This window comes from Vipera ursinii (assembly GCF_947247035.1).
Source record: "Vipera ursinii genome assembly, chromosome: 6".
NCBI lineage: Eukaryota > Metazoa > Chordata > Lepidosauria > Squamata > Viperidae > Vipera > Vipera ursinii.
In genome coordinates this window covers 2,800,316-2,817,050 of record NC_139515.1, presented here as the reverse complement: position 1 = coordinate 2,817,050, position 16,735 = coordinate 2,800,316, and the positions used below count along the sequence as shown (strand labels likewise).

Sequence of the window (16,735 nt, the reverse complement as noted above, 5' to 3'; positions counted from 1 at the left end):
AGATTCGCTTAACAACCATGTGGCTAAAAATTGCAGTGGGTTCACTTAACAAGTGTGGCAAGAAAGGTCGTAAAATGGGGCAAACCTCAACCAATGTCTCACTTAGCGACAGGATACAGCTGTAGCTGAAAGTCGAGGGCCACCTGAACAAACCTAACATTCCTGGGGTTCCCCACTGTCTCAATGTGCCATGCTTTTGGGGTACAAACATGGGAGTCAGGTGCAATGAGTTGCTAATTTTCAAGGCGTAATAACAATAAACTTTTTAAGTCCTGATTATGGTTCCACGATTAGGAAGTCTGGCTAATGAATTTGCCATGGTTCCTCTTTCTGCCTCTCCCTTTTTGTCTTTAAATATCTGATGGAAATTAACGGCTTACAAGGAGAAGGACAAGGAGCGAAGATTGTATTTCCTCCAAACGTTCTCCGTCATCCGACAGATGAGGTCCAGCTGCAAACAGAGAGAGAGAAAAAAGAATGTACCTGGATCCTTAAGGAAAGGCCCTCAGCTTCACTAACGCCGATTCCCAAAAGAATATTAGTTCAACGCCGACAATTTGCGTGCCAACTTCACAGTATTTAGAAGAATAGAGTAGAATAGAATAGAATAGAATAGAATAGAATAGAATAGAATAGAATAGAATAGAATAGAATAGAATAGAATAGAATAGAACTGGAAGGGACTTTGGAGGTCTTCTAGTCCAGCCCCCTGCTCAAGCAGCAGAACCTACAGGGCTAGAGCTACGTCACCATGAAGTTGGAGAGCAAAATGGAAGTTGCCAACAACATGGAGTGCTTGGGTATGGTTAGGAGGGCACTGACTTTTCTAGGCTGCCCTATCAGTGTTTCCTGGTAAAATACATGGGAAAATCCCATTGGAGGAAAATTCCACTTAGGGTTAGGTCACCATGAGCTCATAGAGCAAAATGGACATCGCCAACAAACTTGGGGTGCTTGGGTATGGTTAGGAGGGCACTGACTTTTCTAGGCTGCCCTACCTATGTTTCCTGTTAAAATACATGGGAAAATCCCATTGGAGGAAAACCATCTCAGACAAGTGACTGTCCAGTCTCTTCTTAAAAATTTCCAGTGATGGAGCGCCCACAATTTCTGCAGGCAAAGCTGTTCCACTTGTCCCCACTGTATGGTCTTGTTTAGCAAATGTTATTCAAGTTGAAATCCTAGACACATTGAGTGGAAAATGAATGCTACTTGAATTCGTCCCATTTTTAAAGTATAAAGGGAACCAGCAGCCAGTGGAACCATGTACTAAAATTTAAGGGGGCACCAGCTGTTTCTAACCTTCAGATTTCTTCAAGGGCTGCTGAACTTTTATTTCCTGCTGGTTTGAAATGGGAAACGTAGCTCACAAACCTAAACAACAACAACAACAACTTCCTATATGTTTTAAAGAGAAAAGCAATGCGCTCCTCCAAATTCTCAAGAAAAAAAGACAGGAAATCAACACACACACACACACACACACACACACATATATTGCAGTCTCTGACCCTTTTTCTCCTCCTATTCCACTAGTCCAGGGGTAGGCAACCTTGGCTCTTTTATGACTCATGGACTTCAACTCCCAGAATTCCTGAGTCAGCATAGCTGGCTCAGGAATTCTGGGAATTGAAGTCCATGAGTCATAAAAGAGCCAAGGTTGCCTACCCCTGCACTAGTCCCTTGATTCCTCCTCCAGCCACTCCAAATTGTCCCATCGTGACCTTAACCATGGTTAGAAAATGGTCAGGCACCCAATCCACAGTTGGACACGGCTCTCTTCAATGCAGTAGGCTAACGCTAAACGACTTTCCCGGGGAAAAACCTAGATGACTTTCCAGAAAAAGAAAAATAACAAGATGGCTTTCCAGAAGAAGGAAAAACACTGCTAAATAGCTTTCCAGAAAACAGCTAGATGGCTTTCAACACAATGCTAGATGACTTTCTGGGGGAAAAACAAACCAACCACTAGATGGTTTTCCGGAAAATACTAGATGGTTTTCTGGAAAAATGCTAGATAACTTTCCAGAAAAGCTCTAGATGGCTTCCCAAGGGGGGAAAACCCCCCCCAGCTATATGGTTTTGCAGAAAAATGCTATATGGCTTTCCAGAAAAAACACTCATCGGCTTTCCAGAAAAAAATCTAGAATACTTTCCAGAAAAAAAAGCTAGATCACTTTCCAGGAAATGAAACATCAAAAGAGTTGGCTTTGAAAAAAAAAATAATGCTGGTCTTTCGACTCTGTTTCGTTCCTGTGAAAAACCAAACACACAAACGCTTCTTGAGAGCCAAACAGAGGTGAGCAATTTGCAATCTCTCTTCTCCTTTTTGCAACATTATTCTTGCAAGCAAACAGAGAGCGTATTTTCCTATCGTTTTGAGAAGCGGAAGCTTGACGAAAACTACAACGCCAGCCCAAACCAGGCACATTGCTGTTAAAAAAGACGATTTTGCAAAGCTCCAGTTCCTTACGAAATGTGGCCACGCCCCCCTTTGGTTCCCCAAAAGATCGCCCAAATTTGATACAAGAAATCTTCCAAGAAATTTATTTCGTTTTATTTCTTACAAAGAAGCCTACCAGCTTTGAAACGTAATCCACCGCAATTTGATCTATCTTCTTTTTGCCAACATACTGCAGCGGTCTTAGGAGGTGATCTTTCAACTGTGCCACCATCTGTAAAAAAAAAAAAAAAATACGCGAACAACTAAAACCAAAATATTAAATTGTGTGTGCTTGACTTGTAAAGCATTGCACAAAACAGACCTAACTTCCGTGCAAAATTTTAGGTCTGTAGGCAAAGAGCTACAGAATCACATTATTTCTGCTATGAAGAAGTAATGTTCTGGGTTGGGAGCCAACGGATGAATTTTCTGCACAGCAAAAAGTGTGTGCGTGTAAATCACTACATCTGTTCCAGAGAACTTGCAACAAAAGACAGGAACCTCAGTTACTAAGGATGGCTTGCACGGAAGAGACTAGCAAGGGAACAATTCAGTGGCCTTTCTGCTGGTTGACCATCCGTGAATTCTTTTCAACCCTCCACTGTCAAAATGTCACCATCCAATTAGGAGATGGAAAAACCGCTCTTAATTTTAAATGGCAAGGACCAGCTAACTTTCGCTGTATCTTGAAAAGACTTAATGCAGTTGGCCCCAGTTAATACTTGGAATAGAGACACTGAAGAGTTCTCGATCTTTTAGGATAGAAAAAGCCAAGCAAAATATCTTGGCAGGACGCAGTGCAAGCTACTTCCACACTGTTGCCAAGATAACTACATGGATGTGTTCATGAAATCACCCAAAGTTGAACTTGTGGAGCCAAACTTCATTATTCTAAATTGGCCGGGTAGTAGCCTTTTGTACTTGAAAAGATTATGAATGTTTCTGCGTAGCTGTTTTGCCAATGAAGAGAAACAGAAGCGGATCGAGGAATAACAGAAGAACAGGGTGGGGAAGGGACCTTGGAGGTCTTCTAGTCCAACCCCCTGCCCATGCAGGAAACCCTAGACCATTTCAGACAAATGAGTGTCCAGCCTCTTCTTTAAAAAATCCAGTGTTGGGAGGACCCACAACTTCTGGAGGCAGGTAGTTCCACTGATTAATTGTCCTCACTGTCAGGAAGTTTCTCCTTAGTTCCAGGTTGCTTCTCTCCTTGACTAGTTTCCATCCGTTGTTTCTTGTCCCGCCTTCAGGCGCTTTGGAGAATAGCTTGACTCCCTCTTCTTTGGGGCAGCCCCTGAGATACTGGAACGCTGCTATCCTGTCACCCCTCGTCCTTCTCTTCATTAAACTAGACCTACCCAATTCCAGCAACCGTTCCTTATATGTTTTAGCCTCCAGTCCCCTGATCATCTTTGTTACACTTCTATTAAAGAAAAATATCTACTGTATATTTCTGGTTACCCTTACAGCATTAGAGATTTCCTAATGTGAAGTCAAGAATGCACTTACCAATCCTGTTAGCAAGCGTTGATGGTAATCCTCATCTTGAAAAAGAGGAGTTATTCTTTCTTCTGAAAGAGAGAAAGAGAGAGAGAGAGAGAAAGAGAGAAAGAAAGAGGAAGAGAGAGAGGAAGAAAGAGAGAGAAAGAAAAAGAGGGAGAGAGAGAGAGAGACAGAAAGAGGAAGAGGAAGAAAGAGACAAGAGAGAGAAAAGAGACAGAAAGAGAAAGAGAGAGAAAGAAAGAGATGAGAGAGAACAGCTAGATTAGAGAACATGTGCTACTTTTCAATATTGTTTTGCAAACAGAAGCCAGTTCTGTTTCTTCTCGGTGCAGCTCCAAACATTTCGACATGTTCTGATTACCAGCAATGCCATTACAGAGATTAGAGATTTCATGACAGATTTCAATATACAATCATTTTAATGGGAGATGCAGAATAAAATGAACAATGTATACACGCATTCCTCAGATTACGACCACTCGTTCAGCTCCCACTCAAACTGGCAACAGCAGTCATTTACGACAGCTCCTCTGAGTTCTGACTATCCTTGAAGCATCCCTACGGTGACACGATTGCGATTCTGGAGCTCGTATCACTGTTAGGATATTGCAACAAGCTGCAGCCACACAAACACAATTTCTGCAGATTCCTTGCCAGCTTTCCACAGGTAAAGTCAACGTGGAAGCTGGCAGGAACTGGAAAGTCAGGGTCTGCGATGCCCTCGCTTAACAACCCCCACACAATCCTTGCTTGACGATGTCAACCGGGGTTGCCATCATTGAGCAACACAATCATGCGATGTCACACTTTACAACTGTGTCACTTAGCGATGGCGCTTCCGGCCCAAATGGCCATCGCAAACTCAAGGACTGCTTGAAATTTATTTTAAATATTTCCACCAAATAATGGATTGAAGCACAATAAACACAACATTCTTTTTTTAAAAAAAATAAAACACGATGACACATACCCATAGATATATGAACACACACAAAAAGGTAAAGGTTCCCCCGCACATGCGTGCCAGTCGTTTCCGACTCTAGGGGCCGGTGCTCATCTCCGTTTCAAAGCCAAAGAGCCAGCGCTTGTCCGAGGACGTCTCCGTGGTCATGTGGCCGGCATGACTAGACGCCAAAGGCTCACGGAGCACTGTTACCTTCCCACCGGAGTGGTCCCTATTTTTCTACTTGTATTTTTAGGTGCTTTAGAACTGCTAGGTTGGCAGAAGCTGGGACGAGTAACCGGCGCTCACTCTTTTACACGGCACTCGGGATTCGACCCGCCAAACTGCCGACCTTCTGATCGACAAGCTCAGCATCTTAACCCACTGACCCACCGCGTCCCTTGAACACACATAGACCCATATTTATAAACGTATCTTTGCTTTTTCCCCCCATTAGGTTAATGTAAGATAATGTGTCTGATTTTATAGCCAAATGTTATACGTTAGCTACAATTACAGTGTTCATCTATTTCCATATCTCAAAGTGGTAGAGATTATATGAATTATAATGGCACTTAGAAGGAGCTAAGAACTGGTTAACATAGCATATACCTTCCTGAAAATAACTACCTTGATGTTCTCCAGAATGTGCCACCATCGTTTCCAATCTACAAGACCACATGTAAACCCACAGTTTATCTATATAAGCCACCAGCCACCACAGGAAGAAGCTTCTCTACAAGTTTATACAAAATAATACGGTCGCTCAAGCTACGTTCAGCTATTATACTACAAAGTCTAAGAAAAGAGTTGTCATATCCAAGGAAACTGTTTTTCCTCCCCGCAAGTCAGGAACAACCGTTTCACACAAGGGATGAACTTTTCCTTTCCGAAGCTGACATTTATAAGTTACAGACCGTACAAACTCTGAAGACGAAAACAAGGGATGTTGCCCTCTAGAAGAACATCTACGCTCTCTGAAAAGAAACTCAGATCTAAGTAAGCAGAACACTTCGTTTCCTTAAGCACAATAACTACCAAATAACAACCACAACAATAGAGTTGGAAGGGACCTTGGAGGTCTTCTAGTCCAACCCACTCCTCAGGCAGGAAACCCTATACCATTTCAGACAAACGGCCATCCAGTCTCTTCTTAAAAACTTCCAGTGTTGGAGCATTCACTGCTTCTGGAGGCAGGTTGTTCCACCGGTTAATTGTCCTCACTGTTAGGAAGTTTCTCCTTAGTTTCAGGTTGCTTCTCTCCTTGGTGAGTTTCCATCCGTTGTTTCTCATCCTTCCCTCTGGTGCTTTGGAGAATAGCTTGACTCCCTCTTCTTTGGGGCAACCCCTGAGATACTGGAACTCAGCTATCATGTCACTCCTCATCCTTCTCTTCATCAAACTAGACATGCCCAATTCCAGCAACCGTTCTTCGTATGTTTTAGCCTCCAGTCCCCCTGATCATCTTTGTTGCTCTTCTCTGCCCTCTTTCCAGAGTCTCAACATCTTTTTTACATCGTGATGACCAAAACTGGATGTCTTCTTTGTGACAGCCTCTCAAATATTGGAAGACGGCTATCATGTCACCCCTGGTCCTTCTCTTTATTAGACTAGACCAGGGGTAGGCAACCTTGGCTCTTTTATGACTCGTGGACTTCAACTCCCAGAATTCTTGAGCCGGCATGGCTCAGCTTGGAAACCTCTCCCTTTCCCCTCAGCGTGGCTGGCTCAGGAATTCTGGGAATTGAAGTCCACAAGTCATAAAGCGGCCTAGGCCAGGAATAGGCAAACTTGGCTCTTTTAAGACTGGTGGACTTCAACTCCCAGAATTCTTGAGCCGGCATGGCTCAGCTTGGAAACCTCTCCCTTTCCCCTCAGCGTGGCTGGCTCAGGAATTCTGGGAGTTGAAGTCCACAAGTCATAAAGCGGCCTAGGCCAGGAATAGGCAAACTTGGCTCTTTTAAGACTGGTGGACTTCAACTCCCAGAATTCCTGAGCCAGCATGGCTCAGCTTGGAAACCTCTCCCTTTCCCCTCAGTGTGGCTGGCTCAGGGATTCTGGGAGTTGAAGTCCATGAGTCATAAAAGAGCCGAGGTTGCCTACCCCTGGACTAGACGTACCCAATTCCTGCAACCGTTCGTTCTCTGTTTTAGTAAGAAACCAATGGATCTCCAGCTCCTGTGAAACAAGGATGTCCAGCACGGCCGTAAGTTTGATTTCAAACTTTTGAAATCAAAAAACACTTACCTGTTTCCCAGGTAGACACATTGGAAAGCACCCTGAAAAAAAGGAGCAATGTTTCTTAACACCTTCCGTGGACGGAGACCTTAAAAAGCCAACCCATCTAATACAAGGTCTACATAAGTAGTTCTCAACTTACAACAGGTCGTTGAGGGACCCTTCCAAGTGACAAACCGGATTGAAAAAAGGGACTTATTTCCCCCCCCCCCACACACACACTTTATTTCATTTATTTCTGAGAACCGTGGGCAACGGCCCATTGTAGGGCCCACGGATTGTGTGACGGCAAAAAAACCCCACATCTCTTTCATTAAGGCCAGGAAGATGCTCAACTCACTTTTTTGTGTTTTCAAATATGCTTTTGACGTAAGAGGTCCTTGAGGCAGTCTTCTGAAAGAAATCGCAAATAAGGTTATGCAAAAGAGTCAATTTATTCTCTCAGTATTTAATAAGAGCTGCATTCAAATAAGGTTATGCTCAGCTTGCAACCATTGGTTAGGGACCGTGGAACGTTACAACAGCATGGAAAAAAGTGACTTACGACCGTTTTTTTACACTTGACGACGTCCCCCACGGACACGTGATCAAAATCCAGACACCTGGCAACTGACTCACACTTATGACGGTCGCAGTGTCCCAGGGATCCTGTGATCAGATTTCAAGGCTTTCTGACAAGCACGGTCCATGGGGAAGCCAGATCCCCTTAGCAACTTTACAACTGCAGTGATTCACTTAAGAACTGTGGTAAGAATGGTAGTGAACTGAGGTAAAATTCACTTAACACACGTCTCACTTAACAATGGAAGTGTTGGGTGCTGTTCTGAACCAGCCCTCTTCTCGCACCCCTAATCAAAGGAAGAGTCTGGAAAGCGTCCAAGATCAAAAGGCTTCTGCCAAGTTTTAATTACACTGTTACAAAAATACAAGAGCTTGACTTCTCAAACGAAAAAGTTGCTTTCAGCAACTAGCCCCTCCCCAAACACTTCTTTTATAGAGAGCTCAGGGCGTGGTCTCCCTGTGCCTCCTCCCGAGGAGTCCCATAGCCTTCCTTTGTTTGTCCCTGCTCGTCTGCCTCCTGCGTCGGGCGTCCTTGAACAGGGCCAGCTGTGGGTCATCATCCTCCGCACTCTCGGGCTCACACAGCTGAGAAGAGGTTCCCGGCTGAGGACTCTGCAAAGTCTCCAAATCATCATCAGCCGGTTCGTTTCCCTCCTCCCCCACATCTGAGTCCTCCGATACATCGGACCCGGCTGTCGGACCCACAGGCTGGCCCTGAGTCACAACACTATCCCGCACCGCAGGGCCCTTCCCCCGGGTCTGCCGATCCGGATGCGGTCGGGATGGGAACTGTTCGTGAAAAGCAGTCACCAACACAGGGGCATGAACGGCGGTCGCGTCTTCCCATGTGAAGTCCTCCGGCCCGTACCCTTTCCACTCGATCAGGTACTGGAAGCGACCTTTCAGCCAGCGGGAATCCCTGATGCTGGCGACCTCGTACTCGGGGGTGCTGTCGCCATCACGAGGTCCTGATGGGGGAGGTTCCGCTTGGCGAAGTGGACAAGCCGGTTGTTCGGGGACCAACAAGGACCGATGGAAGACGGGGTGCACGCGCAGGGAACGTGGCAGAGTTAAACGATAGGCGACCGGGTTGATGACGGCCTCGACTGGGAACGGTCCAAGGTAACGGTGGTCCAGCTTCCTCGCCGGCCGAGTGGATGGTAGGTTCCTGGTGGACAGCCAGACCCGATCCCCCACCGATAATGGAGGCGTATCCCTTCTCGACCGATCGGCGAACCTCTTGTAGTCGGCCTTGGCCTTCTCCAGCTGCCGTCGCACCAACCGATGGATCGCCTGTAACTCCGCCATGAATTCGTTCGCTGCCGGCTCCGGTGAGTCCACGGGAGAAAGGGGGAAAAACCGAGGGTGATAACCCACATTGGCCAAGAACGGTGTCATCTGCGTGGAGGTGTGCTGCGAGTTGTTAAAGGCAAACTCGGCTATGGCCAAATAGTCCACCCAACTGTCCTGCTGCAGGTTAACGTAGCAGCGCAGATACTGCTCCAAAATGCCGATGACCTTCTCGGTACCCCCGTCGGTCTGAGGATGATGCGCGGACGAGAGGCAAACCTTAATGTCCAACGCCCGCATCAACTCCTGCCAGAAGCGGGCTGTAAACTGGGCCCCCCTATCGGAGACGACTCTATCGGGAAGGCCGTGCAGCCGGAACACCTGTTGGATGAACATGCGACTAGTGGCGCGAGCTGACGGTAAGCCGCGACAGGGGATGAAGTGCGCCATCTTGGTCAACATGTCCACCACCACAAACACTGTCGTGAAGCCGGAGGATGGGGGTAGATCCGTCAGAAAGTCCATGGACACAGCCCCCCAGGGTCTCTTGGGCGTTGGCAAAGGCTGCAGTAAACCAGGCGGGGCCCCTGTCGCTGACTTGGCCTGCCTGCATGGGACGCAGGAGGTGACATAAGACTGGACATCGTGTCGGACTCGGGGCCACCAGAATGTACGGGAGACCAGGTTCAGAGTCTTGAACAGGCCAAAATGCCCCGCAGCCGGGTTATCATGACATTGGCTGAGGACGAGTCCCCTGAGTGGCCCTCCTGGAACGTAGAGCCGGTCACGATAATACAGGAGTCCATCCGTGACCGACCAAGGCGAATCTGGCCCCACCTCTTCCTTCCGCTGAGCCACCCACGCCTCCTGCTGCTGCGCCTCCCGGATCCGAGCCCGTATATCCACCGGCTCCCGCACCGCAGCAAAAGACTCGACGGGGATCACGGTCCTGGGCGGAAGCTTGTCTTCCACTCGGGTGTACTCGGGCTTCCTGGACAGAGCATCCGCTCTCTGGTTGTGCCCGCTTGGTATGTACCGCACCCGGAAGTCAAACCTCGCAAAGAAGAGGGACCACCGGATCTGGCGTTGGTTCAAATTCCGAGCGGTCTGCAGGCTTTCCAGATTCTTGTGGTCCGTCCGGACCTCGATTTGATGCCGCGCCCCCTCCAGATGATGCCTCCAAGCCTCGAACGCCGCCTTGATGGCCAGCAGCTCCTTCTCCCAGATGGTATAGTTGCGCTCCGAGGGATTCAATTTCCGTGAGTGATACGCGCAAGGGAAAAGGGTACCGTTGGGCGTCGCTGCCTGAAGTAACACGGCCCCAATGGCAATGTCGGAGGCGTCCGCCTCCACGACAAACGGCCGTTGCGGGTCAGGATGCTTCAAGATGGGCTCCTTCATGAAGGCGTCCTTCAGAGCTTGGAACGCCTGTTGTTCGGGGGCGTTCCACTGGAACCGAGTCTTCTTCTGCAGGAGCCGGGTGAGGGGGGCTGTCAAGGCAGCAAAGCCAGGGATGAATGTCCGATAGTAGTTGGCAAATCCAAGAAGTCGCTGAATATCCTTCACGCGACGCGGGGGTTGCCAACTCTGCAACGACTCAACTTTACTCGGTTCCATGGCGATGCCCTCAGGAGAAATGCGGTGACCCAAGAAATCAATGGTCACCTGGTAGAACTGGCACTTCTCCAACTTGGCAAACAGCCGATGATTCCGGAGGCGCTGCAGGACCTGACGGAGATGCTGATGATGCGCTTCACGCGACGGGGAGTAAATCAGGATGTCGTCCAGGTAAATCACAACAAACTGGTCCAACAGATCCCGAAAGACGTCATTCATAAAATGCTGAAACACAGCGGGGGCGTTGGTCAGGCCAAACGGCATCACCGTGTACTCGAAATGTCCATAGCGAGTACCAAACGCCGTCTTCCACTCATCACCCGGCCGAACCCTGACGAGGTTGTAAGCTCCACGCAGGTCCAGTTTCGTGAAGATCTTAGCCTCCCGGAGTCGGTCCAAGAGCTCGGGGATGAGGGGCAGCGGGTAGCGGTTACGCACCGTGATAGCGTTGAGTTTCCGGTAGTCACAGCAAAGCCGTAACTCGCCCGACTTCTTTTTGACGAAGAGCACGGGCGCAGACACTGGCGAGGACGAGGGCCGGATGAAACCACGAGCCAAGTTCTTCGTCAGGAAGTCCCGCAATGCAGCCAACTCGGGCTCCGACATGGAGTACAAACGCCCCACTGGGAGAGGCGCATCAGGGACTAGGTCAATGGAGCAGTCGTAGGGCCTGTGCGGGGGTAATTGGTCCGCCTCTGACTCGCTGAACACGTCAGCAAAGTCGGACAGTTCGGGAGGCAAGGAAACCCCTGAGGAACCCTCCACCTGGCCGGCACAGATATGGCGGGTGTGGTCCACGCACTGCAAACTTGGGAAGGTGACCAAGTTCTGAGACCAATAGATCTGTGGATCATGCGCCCGGAGCCACGCCAGTCCCAAGACCACGGGGAAGTGCAGATCCGAAGTGACATAGAACTGAATGGCCTCCACATGGGTACTGATGGCCATACACACGGGTTGCGTGGCGGCCGTGATAGGCCCGGACAGGAGCACTCGACCATCGATGGTCTCCACAAGCATGGGCGGATCCACTGGACACTGGGGAACAGCCCATTTGGCCACAAAGGCCGAATCCATAAAGTTAGTGGTAGCCCCAGAGTCAATTAAGGCATGGACTGGAATCCCCTCTGACTTGCCAGGGAGGATCAGACGTGCCTCCAAAATCAAATGCCGTGGAGGTTCACAGGCACCGTCGGAACGGCGTCGCTCGGTGTGGATGTTGTGGGTCGCCCGATCTTTCACACCGTCTAGATCGGGCTCGGGCCGTTTCCCGATAACAAAGCAGGGGACTTTCTCGGGGCAGGCTTGGTCACTGACGCCCGCTGACGCTTCTTCGGGCAAGAAGCAGCCAAATGTCCAGGGTCCCCACAGTAAAAACACAACCCCTCCGATCGTCGTCTGTCCATTTCCGTCACCGATAGACGGGACCTGGCGGCACCCAGCTCCATTGGCTCCTCCCTCTGGACCGGGGGCTCACGCACAACAGGGGCGGCAGGGGTCTGTGGGGTGGCACGGCGACTCTTACGCTGCTGCAGCCGGGCATCGATCCGCAGACAAAGATGGATCAGCCCATTCAGGTCTGAGGGAATGTCCACGCGGGCCAGCTCATCCAACATCTCCTCTGACAAGCCATCCTGAAAGGCATCCACGAGCGCAGCCTCATTCCAGGCGGAATCCTGGCTAAGCAGCCGGAAATCGCTGATATTAAGCTGGCATTGTCCCAGGAAGGCAGGAAACAGTTCTGGATTACCAGAGAATTTATCCGGCATAGCTATCTGACATTTCCTCCTGGGTGGGGGGGCAGCATGTACCTGAGCCTGCAGTTGTGCCACCTGAGTGGCCAGCAAGGTGAGTTGCTGGTTGAGCTGGACATTCTCGGCAAGAAGCTGCTCCATCGTAGTATTAAGGGGTGGTTGGCTGAAAGCAAACTGTTCTGAACCAGCCCTCTTCTCGCACCCCTAATCAAAGGAAGAGTCTGGAAAGCGTCCAAGATCAAAAGGCTTCTGCCAAGTTTTAATTACACTGTTACAAAAATACAAGAGCTTGACTTCTCAAACGAAAAAGTTGCTTTCAGCAACTAGCCCCTCCCCAAACACTTCTTTTATAGAGAGCTCAGGGCGTGGTCTCCCTGTGCCTCCTCCCGAGGAGTCCCATAGCCTTCCTTTGTTTGTCCCTGCTCGTCTGCCTCCTGCGTCGGGCGTCCTTGAACAGGGCCAGCTGTGGGTCATCATCCTCCGCACTCTCGGGCTCACACAGCTGAGAAGAGGTTCCCGGCTGAGGACTCTGCAAAGTCTCCAAATCATCATCAGCCGGTTCGTTTCCCTCCTCCCCCACATCTGAGTCCTCCGATACATCGGACCCGGCTGTCGGACCCACAGGCTGGCCCTGAGTCACAACAGGTGCCACCACAGCTCTTTCGCCTTCCTTCCTTCCTTCCTTCCTTCCTTCCTTCCTTCCTTCCTTCCTTCCTTCCTTCCGACTTAGCAATAGCACTTAGACTTATATACCGCTTCACAGTGCTTTACAGCCCTCTCTAAGCAGTTTACAGGATTAGCCTGTTGCCGACAATCTGGGTCCTCATTTTACCAACCTGGGAAGGATGGAAGGATGAGTCAACTTTGAGCCCGATCAGGATTGAACTGCTGGCAGTGGGCAGAGTTTGCCTGCAATGCCGCATTCTAAGCCCTGAGTCGCCCTATGGCTCACTCACCTCCTCGGAAAGCAGTTTATCCCATTCCCTCTTCAGCACCGTGTGGCTGAAATGCAAGGGTGTCTCGACACATTTCACATATTCCAGGTTCAGGTTCAACTTTTCCCAGAAGCCTTTGAAGTTTCGCACCTCCAACGGGCAAGTAAATGGGAAGAGAGAGAGAGAGAGAGAGAAGGTTTTCCGTCAGAGCTATTTCCTCCTCAGCATTGTGACCAATGGCCTACTACAGGTAGTCAACAGCTTGCAAGCGTTTGAAGTTACAATGGCATTAAAAAACAACTAACAATAACAGAAAATTCTGGCTCAATTTTGGTTGTAACTCAAAGACAACCTGTATTGTATTTAATGTGTTTTCGACACGGCTGTGTTGCTGAAGCATCTTTTGTTGAGGCTGAGATTTGGGGGAACATTATTTCCAATGTCTATAACCCCCTCCGAATCTTTGTGGAGATGTGGATAACGAACTATAATGAAGTTTTTAAAAGCACGATCAGTACAGTATCTAAAATAAGTAGCGTTAAAGGAGATTAAAATTGAGGGAGGAGGACTTGGCATTTAATTTCTTTATTAGACTTATATTCCCATCTTCATTTTACACAACTCAAGGCAATGGTCAGGTGCAAAAGATCAGGTCCACACCCAAAGGTCCAATTTTACCGATTTACTGCTAAAACCCTGTGCATAGCAATCTTCTTAACCAGGGCTCTTCAAACTTGACCCTTTGATGACTTGTGGACTTCAACTCCCAGAATTCCTCAGATGGCCATTTTGATGAAACTGCAGGCTTGGATCCAGACCAGGGGTCTTCAAACTTGGCCCTTTTATGACTGGTGGGCTTCAACTCCCAGAATTCCTCAGCCAGCGTGCCTGGCTGAGGAATTCTGGGAGTTGAAGTCCACCAGTCATAAAAGGGCCATGTTTGAAGACCCTTGTTCTTAACTGACGGTTAGTGAATGCTAGGAATTAGATAAGGATCTACAAAATTCAAGGAGGGTTTGGACTTTGTTTGTAGCTATGCAGGGATTCTAGGCTGATCCCTCTTTTGACTCCCCCCTCCAGTGTTTGCCACTGCTTCTCTCTTAATATACATCATGCATCATCCACCCGTTCAGTTTTGGTGCCGATCGTGTTTAACTTAGCCATTTTTAAATGACAAGTTTTTAACCACACCCTTATACAGCTGTATCACGTAATCCTTTCTTTTTAAAAATCCAATTTCCTGCGCAGCACGAACGTCCCACTTCTCCTAACAGTTATAATAGCAATATTAAACCCATCAACCCGGGATGCTCAATTCATTACAATGTGATCATCCGGCGAGAATTGCAAACAAAGCAACACACACAACTGGGCACAGCAGTGCTTCACAAATGAAAGGGCAGAAGTGTTCACCCTACGACAAAATTCCTGCTTAGTAAATCACCAGTAAGATATGCCAAACTAATTTCTCCTCCTCAGTTAACTGGAATTGCTTTGTTGAACAAAAGCTCCAAGTGCTGGAATTATCTCCATGTGTAAATGTTAAGTATCTGATGTCATGAAGCTAGTTATAGAAGACGGAGGCCTTACTCCCTGCAACAAATATGCCTCTTTGGATAGAATCGCTTGGAACGAATGCAGACCAGGAGTGACCTCAAGTGGTAACTTTGAAAAAAAGCGATTGCAAACTCTTCATTATAGTCAAACTGGTTTTAAGCGATTTTTCAATTCTGATCTGCAATCAGGCAGTGGAGACTAAAACACTTATTTTATTTTTATTTATTTATTTTAATTCCATTTATATCCCGCCCTTCTCCGAAGACTCAGAGCGGCTTACAAGCTTGAAGAACGGTTTCAGGAATTGGGTATGGCTAGTCTAGAGAAAAGAAGGACGGGGGGGGGGGGAATGATAGCAGTGATCCAGCATTTGAGGGGCTGCCACAAAGAAGAAGGGGTCAATTTATTTTCAAGAACACCAGAAGGCAAGATGAGAAACAACAGATGGAAACTAACCGAGGAGAGAAGCAACCTGGAATTAAGGAGAAACTTCCTGACAGTGAGGACAATCAACCAGTGGAACCACCTGCCTCCAGAAGCTGTGGGCGCTCCATCACTGGAGGTTTTTAAGAAGAGACTGGACAGCCGTTTGTCTGAAATGGTAGAGGGTTTCCTGCCTGAGCAGGGGGTTGGACTAGATGACCTCCGAGGTCCCTTCCAGCTCTGTTCTGATCGAAATTGATTATGGGATTTGGGGAAGAGGGAGACTAGATTTCCAAAATATAGTTGGGAATCTCATGTCTGAACCAGACAAGTCATCTCGAAGAATAACAAGATAGTCCTTGACTTACAGCCATTTATTTAGGGATCATTCAAAATTACAATGGCACTGGGGAAAAAAAATAACTAATGATCGGTTGTCACACTTGATAATGGAGCATCCCCAATTTTCACATGATCAAAATTCAGATACCTAGTAACTGGTCTGTATATTTGCAGACACCCTCCTGATTTCTCATTGACACAGCAAAGTCAATGAGGCAAGCCAGATTCACTGAACAACTGCAGTGATTTTGCTTAACGACGGCGGCAAAGCAGTCATAAAATGGGACACAACTTACTTAACAGGAAATCTCTTCCGTAGCTATGAATCCTGTTCCATGACAGGGTATTTATTAGAGGAATTGTTATCCAGTGAAACGGAGTGCAAATTAAAAGTCCCAAGCACGTATTACCATGTTGTTTGGTGGACATGGGATAAAGTAAAGAATTATTGGGAAAAGATACATAACTTGGCTAGAAAAGATGTTAGGAGAACATGTTGATTTTAAACCTGAACTTTTTTAAAATTAGGTATAATGCCAGAAAAGACTAACAAACAAAGCTTATACTTGACTTTGCATGTCACAACAGTGGCAAGGATTATATTTGTGCGACACTGGAAAAATGAAGGAGTACCATCAGATGAAGAAATAATTAAACAAATACTAGAATGCACAGAGATGGGATAGATAGACTATGAGACTGAAAAAAGAAGAAACAACGGACTATTATCAAACTTATTTTTACCACTGGCTGGAGGAAAAAAGAAAGGGTTAGGAATTAAATATGTATTAGCATGTAAACTCAGACAGCACGTTGGTTGAAAAATTAATATCGTGTGTATGGAAAAAATGAATAAAAAAACTTACACACAAAAAAATTAAAAGTCCCAAGCATGCCCTACTACACTATATACTGCTAAGCTTGTAAGCCGCCCTGAGTCTTCGGAGAAGGGCGGGATATAAATGGAATTAAAATAAATAAATAAAAAATATTGTTAGCATAGTTTTATTATGCAGACTTACATTTAAAGAGGGTAATGAGATAATGTATGTTGTACACCGAATTCCAGGAATATCCTAGAAAGGTGGAAATAACAAGCGTTAACCTTTCAGACAAAATACATCAATGG

General features: G+C 47.4%; 1 protein-coding gene across 8 annotated transcripts in view; it reads right to left on the bottom strand.

Annotated features, from left to right (window-relative positions):
• Nucleotides 1–16,735, bottom strand: part of GSAP (gamma-secretase activating protein) — a 71,458-nt gene that overhangs the window by 18,838 nt on the left and 35,885 nt on the right. For 7 of the 8 annotated variants that reach the window (XR_014492865.1, XR_014492866.1, XR_014492867.1 and 4 more), the window contains 7 exons: nucleotides 16,629–16,682; nucleotides 13,306–13,434; nucleotides 7,468–7,520; nucleotides 7,137–7,168; nucleotides 3,953–4,014; nucleotides 2,580–2,675; nucleotides 381–451 (listed from right to left, as the gene is read on the bottom strand). Coding sequence is in view for 3 of the 8 variants with exons in the window: in XM_083365833.1 (XP_083221959.1) it covers nucleotides 381–451; nucleotides 2,580–2,675; nucleotides 3,953–4,014; nucleotides 7,137–7,168; nucleotides 7,468–7,520; nucleotides 13,306–13,434; nucleotides 16,629–16,682 (497 nt within the window). In the remaining 5 variants the exon portion in view is untranslated. The remainder of the gene's footprint in view (nucleotides 1–380; nucleotides 452–2,579; nucleotides 2,676–3,952; nucleotides 4,015–7,136; nucleotides 7,169–7,467; nucleotides 7,521–13,305; nucleotides 13,435–16,628; nucleotides 16,683–16,735) is intronic. The other variant, XM_083365834.1, reaches the window with a different exon arrangement.